The sequence below is a fragment of the Ammospiza nelsoni genome, chromosome 5 (genome assembly GCF_027579445.1).
Source record: "Ammospiza nelsoni isolate bAmmNel1 chromosome 5, bAmmNel1.pri, whole genome shotgun sequence".
In the NCBI taxonomy this organism is placed as follows: domain Eukaryota; kingdom Metazoa; phylum Chordata; class Aves; order Passeriformes; family Passerellidae; genus Ammospiza; species Ammospiza nelsoni.
In genome coordinates, this window is record NC_080637.1 from 56,473,397 (window position 1) to 56,492,616 (window position 19,220).

The following is a 19,220-nucleotide window of genomic DNA, read 5'->3' on the forward strand; positions in this document are numbered from 1 at the left end:
TTTTTACTGTGCTAAATCAAATTTTCCATGCATTAAATTAACTACATGGAGTAACTGCTTTTGGGGCCTTTGAAATAGTCACTGATTCTATTACAACAGTGCTTGATTTCATGATGAGAAATTATAAAAAGAATGGATTTTTTTTTTTCAGTTTGCAAATATGTATGGAATTTCTGAACATTTTTAAAATTATTGTGAGAAGAAGAAAAATGGAGCTGGACTGGCTGCTGACCACACCAACCACACAAAAGTTAAAGGATCATTAAAAAAACCAAGAAATTTCAAGTACTCTTCACAAATGAATGAAAAATAATTTGTGGTTCTTACTGCACAAAAGTTTAACCTAAAATATGTTTGAAAGTTAAATGCTTTTTTTTGGTAATTGTAGGACCAAAGGGGAATGAGTCAATCTTCTGGCCTTTCAGTGCAAACAGTGACTATCCAGAAGCAATCTCAGGGATGTTGAATATAGTGAGATTTATTTGCTGTATTTTGTTTTATCCTTAGTTATTTCTAGCTAATGTGCCATTCTATATCTAACATTTACCTTGACAGACACAAAATCATTTGTAGAAAGGATTGTGGGAAAGCTGTGTACAACATGAGGTAATGCCTGAGGTTAGTTATTTTTTTGTGGTCGGGAACAGTAGCTTGTGAAATGCAATCATCACCTAACAAATAATGGTGTTTTAAAATGTGTTTTGTTGCAAGTAGAAAAACATCCAAAATGTCAAGGTTTTCACTGAATATCCAACTGCTGTTGCCATGGTATAGAATCGTTGAAGGGTTTGGGTTGGAAGAGACCTCAAAGGTTGTATCGTTGAAGCCCCCTGCCATAGGCAGCGATACTTTGCACTATCCCAGGTTGCTCAGAGCCCCATTCAGCCTGGCCTTGGACACTTGCAGGGATGGGGCAGCCACAGCTTCCCAGGGCAGCCTGTGCCACTGGTGCCTCAGGACCCTCTGAGTAAAAAAGTTCTTCATCACATCAAATCTAAATCTCCCCTCTTTTACTTTAAAACTCTTCCCCTTGTCCTATCCCTACCTACCACTAAAAGAAGGTGCTCTCATTCTTTTTTATAAGCTCTCTTTAAATACTGTAGGCTGCAGTGAAGTCTCCCTGGAGCCTTCTCCAAGCTGAACAGTCCCAACTCTCCAAGCCTTATCAATAATCAATGTGCTGAGTGAGATTCCTAAAGTTTGTCCATGCTTGCAGCAGCTTGGGAAAAGGGTTTTTTCTTCTATCACTAAAATGGTGTGAGTGATATGGTGCAGGAAGATATCAAGTACAAAGTGTTCAGGTGTGCTAAGATGTACTGGGGCTGCGCTGGTGAATTATCTACAGGTTGACTTCCAGTGTTTTACAAATGCATTTGTTATTATAAATTCCTCAGGCAAACCTGTTACAGTGAATTCCTCAGGCAAAGCTATTTTTGCTCCACAGTTATTGCAGATTACTCAGAGGAAATACTCTTTCAAGTGTTTATTGTTCACCACTCACTGTTTTCCCTGAACATCACATCAGTCACTCGGTTTCATTTCTACTTCCTGACCTGATAACTTCCAAGCCCAAAGGAGCTTTTAAGAAAGCTGCATATCATGATTCCCAGTGTAAATATTTGTGCAAGTACATGTCTAAATGCAAGTGCTAACAAACTGCTTTCTTGCTGAGGTCATAATTATCAACAAAATTTGCCTGAGTGTTCACAGATGTAAAATGAATGGGCAGCAGCTTCCCTTTTAAGCTAGTTTGTGATTTGGTAGCTCAGGTAGAATTTCTTTGCGAGTTTTGTGGGGTTTGGTGTGGTTTTTTTTTTGTTTTGTTTTTATTTTAATAAGGATCATCTGGTTGTATAATGGATTATACAGAGTTTAAATTTCAGAAAGGTTGCTGGTAGTGTTGAGGCAAGGTAGACTTTTCACACCCCTAGGGAAAGCTGATGAAATTAAGGAAGCACTAGATCTTTTATAGGAGTCAGAACAACTCGTGTGAATAACTCAGGATGATGCCAAACTGTGGATCAGCTCGCCACTGGATGTCAGTGTTGCTCGGCAGTTTGAAGCAGGAATATAATCTCTATAATGTCTTCTATAGGGCTGGGAATACTTCTGGGAAAGGTAACTACTTAAGTGAGGAGTGTAACTTTGTTATCATGGCTAAGGAAAGGGAAAAAATTCCTATCACTGCAGAGACTGGGATAGTCTACAGATGGAGTTAAGGATGGTCCTCCTGTGTTTGGATGTCTTAATAAATACTGGAAGGTTTTTAGTAGCTGTGATCTTTTATGTAGCTGCAATAAATCAGACATTAAGAGTCTTTTAAAAGTAAATATTTTTCATTACCTAATAGTGTAACCAACGAAAGCAACATAAAATTTAGTTCTATGGTCTCCTGTGACTTTTCTATTGTATCTCTCATTTCTGTCTTAATTTCTTCCTAGGAAATGCCATTGATTTTGTGGTCCAGAATGCGATGTCAGAATCTCACGGGGGCAGACCCAGCGCATCAAAGGTTGTGATTGTCATCATGTCGGCGAGCTCACAGGATGCTGTGGAGGCTGCTGCCCTTTCTGCAAGAGTGAACAGTAAACCCCGTTTCACTGTCCCTATTTATCAGTAGAGTTGTTATTACTTTTTAAGTAATGAGCTATAGAACAAAAGATGGAAAAACAAGACACTGGTGTGTTCATATAAGTTCTGGAGTTACTGTGCATAGTGTTGTGGTAAGGAACAGATCTGAAAAAAACATGGCCCATGAAGATGCCTTTGAGGTACTGGGAAATTGAGGACCCATCTGCAATTAAGGCTGACAGCTTCCCCAGGACTTACAAATTAGTAGTGTCTCGTTTTCTGAGATCGTGTGGGTAGACAGGGATAACAGAAATGGGATCTAATATCATAAATTCAGTATTATTGCAGTACAGTGAAACTTGAAAGGTTCACTCTAGTAATAATAATAATGATAAATAGAAATAATAATCATAAAGATAATAATTATAATAATAATTAGAGGTTTTTATCAGATTCTTCACTGACCTCTACAGGAATATACTTTTACTATCAATGTGCTGCCTGATGATTTTTCAAGTTTTCTGACTGTTTTTTCAGTACCTCAGGTTCCTCAGGTGTTCAGCTGAGGAACTTTGACTTTGTTTGAAGGTTGCTCTGGGAGGTATTGAATAAGGCATGGACTGTATTACAACTATCAACTGTTATTTTTAATTTAATGGTTTGAAAATAATCCAATTGCTGTGTAACTGAAGAAAGAAAACAGCATAATGAGATTCTTTTTTTTTCATTAAAAAAGAGTGAAGATGTCATTAAGTCTGCAGCTGTGGTTTTTTTTGTTTAATTTCATAAGATCATGAATGATCTTAATATGCTTAGGACTAATAGAGCTCATCTTAGCTAAGAGAGAGATTAGACCAGCACCATTTCAGCCCTTAGTTGCCTTTAGCCAATGTGAGGGAAATGATGCAACACATGAAAATTAAGTGTTGGAGAAAAACTTTTCCAGTCATATTTTTTTTTTAGAAACAAATGAAAAAATAAAAGTGATATCATCTTTGGGTTGGAAAAGACCTTTAAGATTATCATGTCCAACCATTAACCCAGCAGTGCCAAGTCCCACATTCTTTAAGTACTTCCAGGGATGAACATTCCATGTCCATAAGCAATGATTTTCTCCTGTGCCTTGCCTATTTCAAACCCTTCCTTCTCTTTTCCTAGGAGTATCCCTGTTCCCAGTTGGTATTGGGAACAGATATGATGAAGGGCAGCTAAGGACTTTGGCTGGGCCATCTGCTGCTAACAGAATCATGAAGCTCCAGAATTTTGAAGATTTATCCACTATGATCACATTGAATAGTGAATTTATCAAAAAAGTGTGCATGGGTGAGTCCAAAAGTCATGACCTTGTGTCTGGAGCAAAACACAAAAATTGAAATGCAAAACCAGATGATTTTTCTTGATAGGAGAAGGCAATCAGATGCTCTGTTGTCAGTGTTCCATTGACAACCATCACAAATGCTGACCCTAGACCACCTTTATAACTTAGGTGTGAAACCAAATTTCAGCCCTTTAAATATATATTCAGCTACTATTCCAATTAGCCAAATTCCAGCAAAGTTTTTAGAACTGCTTAGGCCTGAACTTTCAAGCTTCTGTCTTAATAAAAATCAATCTTGGTAAAAATCTTGATAATCCGTACTCAGGACAGGTCAATAACTGAAGGACACCAGGAAAGTTGAAGCTGTCATGAATCAATGGGGCATGTTTCAGAAGTTTCAGAAAAATTGTGAGCAAAGATTTCAAGTGATGTGTTTTTCAGACATTGTTATGTGCATGTCTACAGAAAATTCAGCCAAAATAGAAGGCAAAAAGAAAAATAATAAAGAATTTCCTTTCCCAGGGAAACAGATACTGGGAAAAAAAAAGTGTGAAGTGTTTTAAACAAGCATTTACTTATTTATAGATGACAGCGCTTCTTCTCTAAGGAACCTTGCTTCAACACTGACCAGGATTTCACTTCTTTACCTCCTTGATCTGGATACAGATATTTATCCCTCATCTTGTTGTTGTTATTCTTGTTCCAATAACATCCACATATTCTCCCCACAAGCCACTGCCTCGTGGTGTTAGTCATTGCACAGGTTTTTGCCAGCATTATGAGGGCTTAGTTACATCTCCACTACAATAAATGGACTTCTTTTTTGTGGAGTCAAGGAGCTATGAGAATGAGGAAGTTGCAGAGTGTTCACAGTCCAGCTTGGAGATATCCGATCAGCCTCCACTGGGATTACTTCTGGCATTTTAAAATCTCTCCAGAGAATCAAACAGCTGCCATTTTCTTTCCTCTCTTAAAAAAAAAAAAAAAAAATTAAAGATGCATTTCCTCTCTTCACACTGTAAAACGTGATTTTTCTTGCTGTAAGTTACATTGATCCAAGATTTAGGATGGGGAGCAGGAATTTGGAACCAATAATTATTTTCTTATAGCAATCTGTGCTATAACCTATCAGTACTGGAGGTGAAAGCTTTGTATTTTTAATGAAAACTTTTCCAACAGCTCAAAAAGCTGTTGAACTATAGACAAACTTGAACTATATTCAACACCTAAGATCTGAGAAATTTAGCTCTCTTGCTGATGGTGAAGACTTTGCTAGGGGGCAAAAAACAATACTTTTTTTTTTTGTGGGCATTAATTTTTTTGTTTGGATTTTTTTCCTGTTTGTTTTGTTTTACGTAAATTTCATACAATCTGTGAAGCATAATTTTCCCCTCTTGACTCATACAGTTAGATTTCTCATGCAGAGGGAGTCTTGCCTTTTGTATGGAAGTGTACCAAAAATAATACCATTAAAAAAAGGTTTTAAAGAGTTCCTAAATGATTTCAAAATACATTACTTATCCTGGAAAAGACAGAGCAGAGAGTGTATATAGGGGTAGCATAGTCTAGTATTCTACAAAGAATTTGCTAATCAGTGTCTTAATATCCTAGAGATTTTGTCATGCCATGGTACAAAAATGAAATTGCTTCCAAAATATCTTTAGGTTTGTAGTGAAAGCATACAAACATAGAAGCTGTAATTCAGTGTGTATCCTGTGACTGTTTAACTGATTATGTGAAAAAAATGCTCATCACAGTCGCAACTAAATGTAAGGAAACTGCATTTGGGTGTTCTTATTACAGTTATTTGTGTAGTTATGCTGTATTGATCTTCCTGAATTTAATAAATGTGAGTGTGGAAATTGTCATTACTTGCTAATTCCCAGGAGTGTCCTCAATGGATCATAAGACTCTGAGGTAAGGTTGGACTGTGCCTCAGAGCCAAAGCCATGGTCATCCTTTAAGCACCATCTGGGCAGAGCTGTGGCTGTACAAGAAGTGCTGTAGAATTGCAGCCCAGTTTTTGCTCACAGAGTATTTTGGGACCACGGTCATTGTTTATGCCTTCTGTGACTTATTCTTATGCTCTTTGGACAAATGCCTGCAGTCTTCAGGTAGGGATTCACACACTCTAGCACAAAACCCCCAAACTTCTCACAACTTAAATTAAGCTTTTTAGTAAGCACTCTCTATTTTGGTGATCAGCGCTTAAAAGGCTAGATAAGGGAATGGGATCACTAAAAGATGTCTGCTTCTCTTTCAGACCCAGTCAGAGAATGCATAGATGAGGATGGAAACAAAAAGAGAGTAAGTGCATTGCCTGCTTTGGCCATCTGGCTTTTAAGTTGCAAAGTTTGTACAATAACATGAATATCTTCACAGTTAACCTGAAACAAAAAGCACGAGACAATATAAAGACTGATTTTTGAAGAAGAAAATGTTGAATTTTGAACTGGTGGGATAACTTTGCATACAGAGGAGGCTTTCTTTAACATTATCTCATCTTGCAGAGTGTTGAATGTTATTGAAGTCAGTGCAGAACCACTGCAGAACAGTGACAATGTTTGTCTTCCCTGACAGCAAAAAATGCATTTTCATTTCTTGGTGAGAGGACTTCTGGGACAGAAGTGGCCAAATAAAGGTGCATGTGCAGGGACAACCTCATTGTCCAGCCACTGTCCTTCTGCTGAAATTACAAATACCTTGTCCCTATGGCAATTTTACAGGAAGATAATTATTGTGTGATAGTTATTTCTTTAGATAAAACCATCTCTTTAGCAAGGAAATCAAGTTTCTTGGAGTTTGTTTGTGAAAAGTTCTCATTAATCCTGAGAAAATGCTCAGAAGTGTAAGTAAGCTTGTCTGATCTCTCAAAAGTGATCCCACAGTAAAAAAATTGGTGTTCCAGATGTTATAAATGGTTCAGATTCTTCATCTTAGGTGAAATGCCAAGGTTTTTCTGAGTATATCATACTACATGCATTTAAAAATATTAGCGTACGCTTGTGCTGTGTTTTCTAGTAGGGATCAGTTATGAGTTCTACTCTAGGATTCATCTTGAATTTCCAGTACATAAAAAATATTCCTTTGGTTTTTCCCTTGTGAAGACATGACTGTGAAGGAAGGGTATGGCTAATAAGTGAATATGAATTACCTAAACACAGGAAATATATCAAAGCTGCTTTATGTAGTTGGCCTCAATCAGCTGATCAGAATACAGAAAGGCTTTAGCTGAATCAGACACAAAGTATAATCTGATGGCTTTGAGGCTGACAGCTTAATTAAGAAAAAAAAAACCCAACAAACAAAAACTAAACTTGAAAAACTTTATTAAGAAAAAAAAAGTCAGATTTTGTTTGAACTGAATGTGACCAAGCCTCTGGGCTCCTAGAAGCAGACATGGTTATGTATAGACAAGTGCTGGGAAGGCTAAACTTGAGTTTCAGACATGTCAGGTTTCATTTTTGGGGGTGATAAACTTATAGCACAATTTCTGTTCTGGCTGAAATGCTTTTAGAAGGAAACAGACCGGGCTCCAGTCCATATGAGCCGCACTTTCAAATGGCAGCCTTTAGGGGGATTTTGAGTTGCCTCTTCTGTCAGCCAGGAAAAATAGGTGTTGGAAGGCGCTGTGAGGTCACAGCCTTCTGGAGCATCCATCCCATGGAGCCTACAGGCCACTGTGGAAGTTCCTGCCTCTGTGGTGCAGCATCTTCTGCTGTGGCTCACTGGCCTGGCCCTAAGGTGCCGCTGTTCTGTTCCCCTCTTCCAGCACAGCCCACAAATTCATAGGAAGAATCAAGGCTCTTCCTTCCCTGAGTCAGAAAACACAGGCTTTTATATCGGCTTCATAATCTTTCAGGCATTGCTCAGAGAATTCTTCCAGGAGGCTCAGCTCCTCAACTGGGATGTCTGTCACGCACCTGGAGATTGTGGGAACTGGTCTCCTGCAGTTTGAGAGGAAATCTGAGTTCTCAGGATCAAAAATCTCAACTTAAGTCCTATCAGTGTTTGGAATATTATGATTTGTTACTTTTTTCACGTTTTGTTTTGTAATTACCCCTACCCTGGAAGTGACTGTGGAAGGAATATTCTTGATTAAGGTAATTGTTAGTAGCAAATCAAATGTGCTGGATTGGGCCAAAAATCCATCCAACCCCCTCTATTGTGTGGCCAAAAATAGGAGCCAGGGAAGCAATGTTAACAAATATATATAAAAATTCCCTGAACTGTCCTAGCCATAAACAGTTTGTTACTCTGAGCTGCAAGTGACACCTTTTTGTATTTGCTAATGCTTGATAGTTTTGTCCTTTGTGAGTTTGTTCAGCTGCTCTTTGAATCCTTGGAAGTCTTTAGTACTCATCAGGTCCAGTGGCAAGGGGTTGCAGGAGTGCCAAACATAGGCTGTGTAAAGAACCACTGGTTTAATGTTTTAATTTGACAGTTGGCAGAATATCAGGACAAGTATGATAAATTAGGTTTTGATTAGGGTTTTTTTTTTACATAGTTAATTTTCATTGTTAGTCTTGTTTTGAAATTTAGAAGCAGGCATAAAGATGGTAAAAAAATATAAAACAAAAAGTGTATTTTGTTTTATAATAGTGATATTTCCTCATGAAGTGATCTGTAGAGCAATTTGCATTTCAAGGCTGTTTAAGGTGGCAAACCCCATGTTCCTGAGCTATTACCATGACTTTTCTAGTATTGTTCAGCTCTTGGCTTAAAGAAGAGACAAACAAACAAATAACCTCATCTAAACTAAGAGATGACAGCCAAGGGAGCTGCTGAGGTGTGTGGGTCTCTCTCCTGCAGATGCACAGCAAGACACAGAGTATGCACGTCCAGGTCTGTAGGTTCAGAGCTCCCTCAGAGAGGAAGTCTGGGGCTTCCTGCAGTGTTCTGGCAGACTTATCCTTCACAGTTTAGAAACCCTGATTTTGCTTTCCTTTCTGTCCTCCTTTGCTCCTACAGTTTCATATCAATTGGGATTTGGGCTCTCTTTGTCTTCAGAGTCCCTGTGTTTTTCTCTGCACTAAGATTCTTGGGGTTTTTTATTCGTCAATTTTTATTTTTTTAAAATGTCTTGTGCTTTGCTTTTCTTGTCCAGCTCTTAGATGTTTTCTAATAAATGTCCTATTAAAGAGTGACTAAAACCAATTAGGTATGTATGGAAGCCAGACTTGCACAGCTGTATATGTACCCTTCCAGGTGCTTCCACTTTCAGTGAGATGTAGGAGGGACAACTGTAATTAAAAAGCATTCTATCTCTTTCTGTAGAAATACTTTTGCTGTCCTTAAAGCTCCTCCTATTACTTTTCACGGCCTTCTCTAGGCTTACAAGCCTGAAAAAAAGTATTAAGCAACTTTCAGTTACCTTCTCAAAGTCCTGAAACATATTAAAAAAGTCCAGTAAATTAACCTGCATATAATATGTAATTTTTTGTGGCCGCAAATCTGGCAGCTCTTGTTTAGACTTGATGGCATCCTCTAGCTCAGAGATACAGAGTAATACTTTCATAATTACAAGAATTATCTGTGAGTGATGTTGTTACCTAGGCATTTTTATCTCTTTTTTCTTCTCTTCTATGGGAATGATGGGTAAACTGTGGAGGACGGGATGGAAGATGTCCATACCCAGTATCAATTCTCTTTTCTTCTCCACATTTCTGCTTGTGAATATCAAGGAATGTTACCCAGCTCACAGAAGCACCAATTCACTTGTACTGGTGTTTCTGGAATCACCTCTGGAGACAACTCTGGGAAGTGCTGTTTCCCACATTTGGAGGTATTCCTGGGAATGCCCACTTCAGGGATGAATGCTGTTTTAAAACTCATTCAACCTGCTTATGGACTTTAGAGCTCTGTAGGATTGGAGCCAGAGAACTTAGCTTTCTGCAGATAGAAATCTTGAGACATTGCACATCTATTTCTCTGTCATTTATTAGTACATAATCCCAGTGTCTTAAAATTCAGACTGTCCTTTAGAAAACAGGAATATATTTTAAATTTAATTCTTTAGCTCTAGAAATCCATTATGTACATGTAATAACACTGATCTGTACAGGAACAATTTTCCTTTGGGAAGAGAGGAGCTGTTTTAAAGTTTCAGAGTTGACAAAATACAATATTCCACGCTTTCCTAGTCTGGAACAAATAGTAATTCCTGCTGTATTCTGACCATCTGTGGCTTATGAAAAGTGAAGGATTTGAAATTTAAAGTAAAGCTGGGGGAAAGTCTTCATTGCTCTGCTCTCCGTGCATGTTGTAGGATGGCTAAGCTCTAACTATAGGTGGTTGGAACAAAATGTCTCCTATTGGGTGGTTGGAACAAAATGTCTCCTATTGTAGACTGTTATCTTTAGTTTGGAATTTCAGCCTGCTTCTTAGTGTTTCTAGTTTAAACTTTCTCATCCTCATGAAGTCCTTAATAAAGTGCATTCCATTTATTTTCCCAAGGCTAATATGAGTAGCACTGCTGTCAGGATCACTTCACTTTCTGGCTGTAGTTCCATGATGTTACACCGGTAGTTTATATACAGACACGAACAGGACGGGGCCACTGGAAACAGCGTCTTGAGCTTTTATTTTTCCAGCATCAGTCTCATTACATTGTTATGACAATGGAGAGGAAAGATGATACAGCTTGCTGCTCCGGCAGAAAGCCAAAGAAACTTAGTGTTACAACATACCATAAGACAGTCTCAATCTCAGTCTCAGCCAATCACATAGAGCAAAAGCATATTGACAGTAGTTCTATATGATAATCTGAAGCACATGTAATTCTGGTTAAAACAATAATGGCCTATTCTCCAACACAATGGCTTGTTTATAAGAGACAAAGCACAGAGCTCTATTCATAATTAACCTTCTAAAATATACACTAAATACACTTGTTGCAACTTAGAAGGCCTATCTACACAGCTCTATTGTTCTATTTCCCATGTCTTCGCTACAGCTTAGAAAACTCTTCTGCTGCCTTAGCACTGTTCACAAATCTGCTGTCTGAGGCCTGTCTTTTTACCACCTTCCTAAAACCTTCTGATTTTTATGGATTCCCACAATTCCCCCTGTCTGATGACCTAAAAAGAAACTTTCATAGCAGTGTCGTTTACTACTTGAGTTTCATAGCCCTACTATAGCATTTTTGCTTACTATCTGCTTGAGGCCTATTCTTGTTGACACTAAACATTGCTATGTTACAGCACAGCAACTTAATGCTGTGAAGGCCTAGTCAGTGAAAAAGATATGAATCACGTCTGACAATATTTACAAGTCATTGTTCAAAAAACTCTTGTCGATTCCAGGGTCTTAACTCAAAACCTTCCTCCCTTTCTATACTTTCATCAGTCATTTCCGTGACGGATGAAAACCTTCTGAATTTTATAGATTCCCACACCATGACACCAGCCAAACTTTGCATTTTAAATGGTTTCAGTTGTTCCATATCTGTGTTTCCCTCCCTAGCCTGGTGATAAATGGACATTACCAGACCAGTGCCACACTGTGACCTGCTTCCCAGGAGATTACACAGTTTTGGAGAGCCACCACATCAACTGTGAGAGGATGCCAAAGCCTGTGTGTCACAGCAGCCTTCCTGCTGTTAAGGTGGAGGAAACTTGCGGCTGCCGATGGATGTGCCCTTGTGAGTATCTGTCTGTGAGTGCCTCTCCCGCCCCATCACCTGAAATGTTTTGACCACCAATGTAATGCTGAGTGGAACTTCTCAGCCACTGGACGCTTCAAAGGTGACCAGGGTGGCGGGAATTTCCATTTAATTGTTATACAGCCGTTTAAGCAAATACTTAGGAGTGTAAGAGCCTAACTGATGCTGGAATGCCTAATGCTACTTGCAAGTTCAGGGCCACTGATTTTTTTGCATTAGCAGAATGACAGTGTTTTATCAGGGAATCTCACACTCCATTTCCAAAGCTGTGTGAGCTGGGAAGGACGAAGTACAGGAGAAACCAGGAATTTATCTCAGCAAACTGAAAGCAAGCAATGGATTCTTGGTCTGTCTCGGGGCTTAAGGGTTTGGCCTTCCCTCAGTCAAGGAGGTGTAGTACAAAGACATGAGCAAGAAATTCTCTCCCCTACCATATGACCTCACACGGAGTATCTGAGCAGAAGGCTGAACACTGTGTGATTGGTGCCTGGGCTGGGATGACAGGAACAGGAATTAAGTGCATCCATTCACATTTACAGGGTTAGAGGGATGCAGCCCTAAGGCTAGTGATCTATTTATTAAAACATAAGTGGGTTTAAATCTAAATTAATATGATTACTTCTTAGAAGTAGATCAGAACTCTCTATATATACACACACCTCCTCTTCACAACATATAATCTCAATTCAAAATGTCCTCTGCTGAGCTGGCTGATTTAAGTACAATTTCTTCCAGACACTGCATGAAATACCAAAGCTCATAGCTGGATTTTGATCCCTGAACTCTTAGGCATACAAAATTTTTTACACCCATTGTTTTGACATTTCCTAAAAGCGTATTTGATGATCTAAACGCTTAACACTTGAAATCTAACATTTCTGGTTTGCTACAAGGATTTTGAAAAAGTAGAAATATCTAAAATACTTATAACTATCCATCTGAAGATGTTTAAAAGATAGTCTTAGTGATACCTAGCCTTAAGAAGTGCATCTTTATTAAATTTCTTGATCCTAAACACATAGCTAGCAATATGAGGGCATTACTTTTGGCATGCAAGACATACCTTCATAAAAAACCTTCTGAAAGGAGTAAATGAAAATAACCTTTTATACTGTTAGCTGATTATCAGGAAAAGCCTTATAGGTCACTCAAGTTAAGATGAGCTAAGAATTGTCTCTTTATGAATTTAATGAGCCATGGTACTCCAATTTTTTTTTCCTGAGGTTGACCAACTTGTGAGGGAAAAGTAGGTAGCTTTCATGTTGCAGAAGGAGGAAACATCCCTCCCCCCACGCCCAGCTGATTAAAAACCCCCTTGGGTCAAGTCCTCTTTTAATGACTGCTCAGTGCTACCATGGTGATTCTGTGCCAACTAAAGCAACATCCGTAGCAGCTGGAAAGCTTGATTCTGTTGCTGTGAAACAAAACTCTCAGCAATCAGAAAAGCAGGGATGGGCATAGCAGAGGAGGTGCTGAGTAGGAGCTCTGTGTGAGGCAGCACCTCTGTTGTTATGGAAGGAGGCTCGTTAGGCACCCATGAAAATGCTGCTAAATTGACACATGATTCACTCATTTAGAGAGCTATAACACAATTTCCAGCCATGTCTTGACAGTGTGGATGATGTGACAAATGCTCCTGCAAAGAGGAAGTCCTTGAAAAAGTGTTCTTAGGTCATCTGAGTTCTGAGGAGAGTTCAGGAGTTATGTTGCAAAGGTGCTTGCTTGCTGAACTAGTTACCAATTTTACAGCAGCATGATTTGCAATGTGATTCATGGCTGTTGTGTGTTCTTAGACTATTCTGAAATGGATCACATTAGTGTATTTTGTGCTACAGAACCCCTTGAGAAATTTAAAAGGATTCCCAGTATCCTTAAATTTTTTGTAATGTTCATGAGTAAGTAAAGATTGAGAAATGTGGTTTTATTGCTATCTCATTTCATTATTATTTATGTATGAACTTTATAAGCATTTATGGTAAAATATCTGAAATCCTCCAGTGCTCCAAGGGGCAGGTTCCCTCCCTCCCTCCCTCCCTCCCATGCTGTTTTTCCTGGGAAATTAAATTTGAAGGTCATTGATTAGGAAAAAGATTATTCTCAGCTAGAAGCAAAGTACTGAATTATTAACAATGGTAATTTCTCCCCTTACATGTTTTGCTGGCATTGATTTTATTGTCCCTATTATCCTTTAAGCAAGAGATTTGAAAATATACGAACCAGGAGCATCAGGTTTTGTTTTGGTTCTTCTGGGATTATAATCTTCCTTGTTTTCCAGTTTTTGAAGACAAGAAAGTGTTTATAACCCAATGACCAGGACACTGAGCAACTATCAGCTGGCCATTGGTTTATCCTGTGCATATTATTTCTCTGCAGTTTTCCTGTTTCCTGTCTGAAAAACAGTTCGTGGATGTCAACTTGTGACATGTCTGATAAGGGTGAAATAGTGTCATTTGGAATTAAATGTAACACTGTATTGAATATCATGCAATGCAAAGGTTGAACAGAGTGTTACAGTCTTTCTACAAACAGTAAAGGGATTTTCCCTGTTTAATTTTTACATAAAATCTATTACTAAATCATATTGAATGTGAATAAGGTTTAGGCAAAGGGATTTTTTACAAGTTTATCCAAATCGTTTTTAATACTTACTGTTCTCAGATAAAGATATTGCAAAAAACCTCCATGTGTGATGAAGTATTTACAAAAGTTTCTTGTCAATGTTTGCTGCAGCATTTGCAATTCATTACCTTCTCCTCTTTCCCAATTAATTGGTTCCCCATGCCCACAACAGTTGTGAAGAAACAGTGAAATTTAAAATGTTTTTACTTTTTTTTTTGTTGTTTATTTTCAGGTGTCTGTATAGGAAGTTCATCTCAACATATTGTCACTTTTGATGGGCTGAATTTTAAGCTGACTGGCAACTGCTCTTACACCTTATTTCAAGACTTGCACCATGATGTTGAAGTCCTACTCCATGAGGGGCCCTGCAGAGCAGCACCCAGGATGAACTGCATGGACTCCATCGAAGTGAAGCATCATGGTGTAGGAGTGCAGCTCTTCAGTGACATGGCAGTAAGCAAACACCATGAATTCATCTGTGTATTGTCTGCTCATGCTGCAGAATTCAGGTTATGGGGGCGAATTTCATCTCTTGATCCAGTTTCAGCCTATTTTTAACATCTCTTCTCCATTTCATGATACAATCAGTGTTTGATTAATGAGCCAGACAAGTTTCCCCTCTTGTTCTCCCTGTTGTGCTGGTGTGCCAATGTCAAGAACATGGGTTTTGGCAATGTGTCCCTGACACTTCTGCCAGAAAGGCAGGATTACAGACAGGACATACTGCACGCTGATTCCCCTCTTTTGGTCCCTCACACTATGTTTGGTCCATGGGAAAGTGCTCTGTCCCTCACAGAGCTGCGCCTGACTGGCCAGCTGAAGGTCTAGGGAGTTGCTTCTCACCTTGTCTGCAAATGGACCTCAGCATTGGAAGAGAGGCTAGCTTACTATGCATTACATCTGTCTCATAGGCAGAGAAAATTCAAACTCAGCCCATGTTTAAGCCTCTGGCTGCTCAGACATACAGGTGTTGGCCAACTTGCCAAAACGATCTCTTCTGACTCATGTATCAAAACAGAGTGGACCAAAGCACCTACTGCAAGTTCTGCATGGTGCTGGAAAGCCTTGACTTCCACTGAGACATCATTTGAACCTTGTAATATGAGGTTGTTAGTCTGTAAACATGTGGCACTCAGAGAGTGTGCTTATATAGGAAAATGTTGGAAGAGTTCATGTAATTCACAGGATGAAGGTCAAGTATTTCTGTATATTTTTAGACTCAATAGAAACCTCCAGCTGGCAAAATTGTTTTTAATGTCCAGATTCAGTTGGATCTTCAGGTATTTGTCAAGTCAGAATGTGCTTCAACTGTAAAATTGGGTTGATTTGTAACTGCTTGCTAGACCTGATGTGATGACCTCACCTTTTTTTTTTTTTTAAACAGGTGACTGTTAATGGTGAAAGGGTTTTTATCCCCTATTCCAGCAGCTTGTTTGAAATCACTGCCTATGGAGAAATAATGCATGAAATCAAGTTCTCTCTTCTTGGACATAATCTCACATTTACTCCAAGAAACAATGAATTTATTCTTAGACTTAATTCAAAGAGCTTTTCTTCAGGAACAAAAGGGCTTTGTGGTAAGTTTGAAAGTTAGTAAGCTAGTACTTTTAACAGCTTCCTATTGGGGCTTGAACTTCTATTTATTTATTGCAATTTGTGAATCTCCAAATCTGTAAACTCTCTGGATGAACTGGTCCTACACTTTTAGGGGAATACTGGATGTCTGTGTAGGTTTTTCTACTCTCATCCCCAATGTAACAGCTCACTGATGCCTAGTAATACTTTAGAAAGAACAACAGAGACAGCTTTCTGTTTTTTCTTGCTTCAAGTTCTTTTCAAGGAGATTTGTGCTTTTTTTTGGATATGGGTTTAGTTGTAGATACTTATGAATTCAGTTCTGTGAGAAATCTGACCAGTGCTTGCAGTGAAGGTGAAAAATTTGAGAGAGCAACTGCTATCTGGGTGAGTTAATTCTGCAGTATCCTTAGTGATGTAATCTATACAGAGATTGTACCTCTGTGGCTTGACCTGTACCTCCTTTAGTGAGGAAATGAGAAACAAGACCCAGGGTGTTTAGGCCTCTGTTGACAACACCAATAAGGAATATCACTAATTCCTTGAGCCACTCCAACCAGCGTCATCCACCCCATTCCTGGTTTTTTCCTAGGTTTATTTTAGCACTGATTATTCAGAGATTTTTCTTTTCCTGTTACTCACCCTGCCAGGGCTGTGTGACCAGAACCACGTCAATGACTTCATGCTGCGCAATGGCTCTGCCACTGCTGACAGCAGCGTGTTTATCCAGGACTGGACGGTGGCAGAGCTGGGCAAGGTCTGTGACAGCCGGAGGGAGGACAGGTGCTCAGAGCGCACGCCTGACCACTGCCGCCTGCTGCTGTCGGACCGCTTTGCGGAGTGCCACAGGATCATCACCCCCAACATCTTCTACAAGGCCTGCATGGAAAGCAGCTGCTATGAGGAGGAGGCCTGTGAGATGATCACTTCCTACGCTCACATCTGCAGGGAGTATGGTGTCTGTGTAGACTGGAGAGCACCTGACCTTTGCCGTAAGAGTTTTACTCTGAGCTAAAACTGATACAGAAATTGCCCTGCTTTGGGGCATCTCATCAGCGTAATATTAAGTTTTTGAATGTTCCAGATCAAGTTTATTGTACAAGTGGTATTGCAGATCTTGTAACTGGTTGATCACCTACTAAGCTGAATGTTATGAAAGAAATGTTTCTTGGTACACTGATAAAATTCCAGACTAGGGAGAAATAAACTGTGAACAGATAACCACAGCTATGTGACAGCACCTAGCACTGCAGCCACCAAGCCTTTGTGGCACCAGGTTTGGGCTGAGAGTCTGCTAGGCTGTTTTAGCAGCAGATATCATTGCTCTTGATGCGGACTTTGGATGGTCTGAGGTGGACAGAGAATTTCATAATTTGGACTAGTGGAATTGCTTCCCAGCCTGTCACTGTCACACCTGGCACAAAATAAGACTTTTCTTTGTAACAGTTTTCCCAAATCCTTCCATTTCCATCAAAGCTGAAACTTTTGAGAATGTGGTGGAAAAGCCAATGTGATTTTAAGTTTCTGCTGCAGGGAAAACTGGGGAAATAGCCTATCTTTGTGGTGTCATTTCTTGCCAGAACATGCCTGCTAGGCTGACTGAAGCAGCTGTAATTTGCTTTGCAAATCTGGTTCTTCTGCCTGGATTTTGCTTGTGTTTTGGAGGTGAAATGTTTGTGATGTGAGTATTGCACATTACCAGAACCCAACCAAGGCAAATAAGATACCCATGCTAGAGCCAAACTCAGACTTTGTATACCTTCTCTTCTAAATTCTCATAGACAAGTAGTTTTGCTTTCTTTTCCTGTTTATTTTCTTTTTTTTTTTTGTTCCTGTTTGGAGGCATACCTAAAGATCTGCCAAAAATGCAAGGTATCATTAAGTACAAGTAAATAACTCTTGAGATGGTTTATTCTTCACCTCCTCCTGTTAAACTTTCTGCAGTGATGGTTGCAGACCTTCAGATAGTCCCTCAGCATGTCTGTTTAGTCAAGTGCCTTAGATGTGGATGTGTGTAGGAATTTTCTTTCCCAGCTACCTCTTTACAGAGTGTCTTGATGTTCCAGTTGGTTTCTCACCTCCTGCCTCTCTAGTTGAGTTGTTTATTGTTGCTTTGCCTTCTTTCCCTGGATACTTTTCATTTCAGAACTGAAGAACCAGTTTCCTAAAAGTACGATAAAAAAACAAAAAGTGTAAAACAAATGCTTTTTGATTTTTTTAATATTTTAAACTCAGACTGGAGAAATGATGGGATAGGAAGTCATGCTTTAACATGGAAAGGGTTAATGCTAAAGACTTTTTTTCTGCTGCTAGAAGAGTACTTGTAGACAGTTTAGCTGATGAATGTTTTCTTGTTTGTTTGTTTGGGAGCTCGGGTTTTGTCTCAATGTTTTTTGTCAGGGGACTGAAACAAAGTTTTAAAAACCTCACAGCAGTCACAGGCTAGGAAATAGGAAACACTTTTTTTAATTGAAGCTGTAGAGAAAAATAGACTTAAGGGAACACACAGTATGGAAGCTGTGTCCATAGGTTTTTTGAATAGCTGTAGCCCTAATTTTGTGTTTGCTTTCAGAGACAATATCCTCAGGTTTGTGAATACATCAGTAAGAACTTTGTTAGCTTACAGGGCTATACAACTATACTTGATTCAATTAATTCTGTTAATAAGACAATTCAGTTAAAAAGATGCAGAAATCCAGTAGGTTCAGTTTTGAAGTACCAAAATGTTCTGTTTGTTAGCTTTCTTTAGTTGTGTGGGAACACTGCAGCTTATCAATTAAAAAAAAAAAAAAAGAAAAAAAAAGAAAACTTTCTTCAATGCTTTACTCTCTTTACTCTGTCCTGGCTATCTCTTAACCATGCACTGTTACCATACAGATAAGGTTCTAAATTTTTGTCTGTGGCCCAATATTGGAAACAAATTTTGACAAGTGAACACTCACTGAAACCAACATATTGGTGAGTCATATGTTGCTGCTGATTCATGTGGCCTGAAAATATCGTTCGCTGATTTGTGCTGCAAGGGATCAGATCCATTATTTGGGTAATGGCTTTCTAAAATTGAAAGAATGCTGAAGAAGGCTAAATAGGAAAGACTGATTTTCATTTCTTTAGATCTCGTAAATAAAGGTGGTGTTTTCTTCTGTCTTGCTCAGCAATGAAATGTGCTCCACATCTGATGTACAACCACTGCCACATTTCCTGTGTGAAGAGCTGTGAGAATAATACCAACGTCAGTGTCTGCAAGGATTATCCCATGGAAGGCTGCTTCTGCCCAGAGGGAAAGGTGATTTTTGGTGACAGCTGTGTTAGTGAAGAAGTCTGCACTCAGTGTGTCAGTGAGGATGGCACACACCACCAGGTAACTGCGAGCACAGCAACCTCTGGCAGTGGTTGGAGTTCACAGCTTTGAAAGTAAATCTATTTTCCCTTTCGATACTTTATTTTCTAGCTCAGTTCCTCCTAATCTGCTGG

The 19,220-nt window shown here is 39.1% G+C and overlaps 1 protein-coding gene across 2 annotated transcripts in view; it reads left to right on the forward strand.

The window, feature by feature from the left end:
• Positions 1 to 19,220, forward strand: part of VWF (von Willebrand factor) — a 145,972-nt gene that overhangs the window by 100,406 nt on the left and 26,346 nt on the right. For both annotated transcript variants that reach the window (XM_059471892.1, XM_059471895.1), the window contains exons 31-38: positions 2,442 to 2,585; positions 3,730 to 3,894; positions 6,153 to 6,196; positions 11,354 to 11,531; positions 14,404 to 14,624; positions 15,556 to 15,748; positions 16,397 to 16,738; positions 18,902 to 19,107. In XM_059471892.1, the coding sequence (XP_059327875.1) occupies positions 2,442 to 2,585; positions 3,730 to 3,894; positions 6,153 to 6,196; positions 11,354 to 11,531; positions 14,404 to 14,624; positions 15,556 to 15,748; positions 16,397 to 16,738; positions 18,902 to 19,107 (1,493 nt within the window). The remainder of the gene's footprint in view (positions 1 to 2,441; positions 2,586 to 3,729; positions 3,895 to 6,152; positions 6,197 to 11,353; positions 11,532 to 14,403; positions 14,625 to 15,555; positions 15,749 to 16,396; positions 16,739 to 18,901; positions 19,108 to 19,220) is intronic.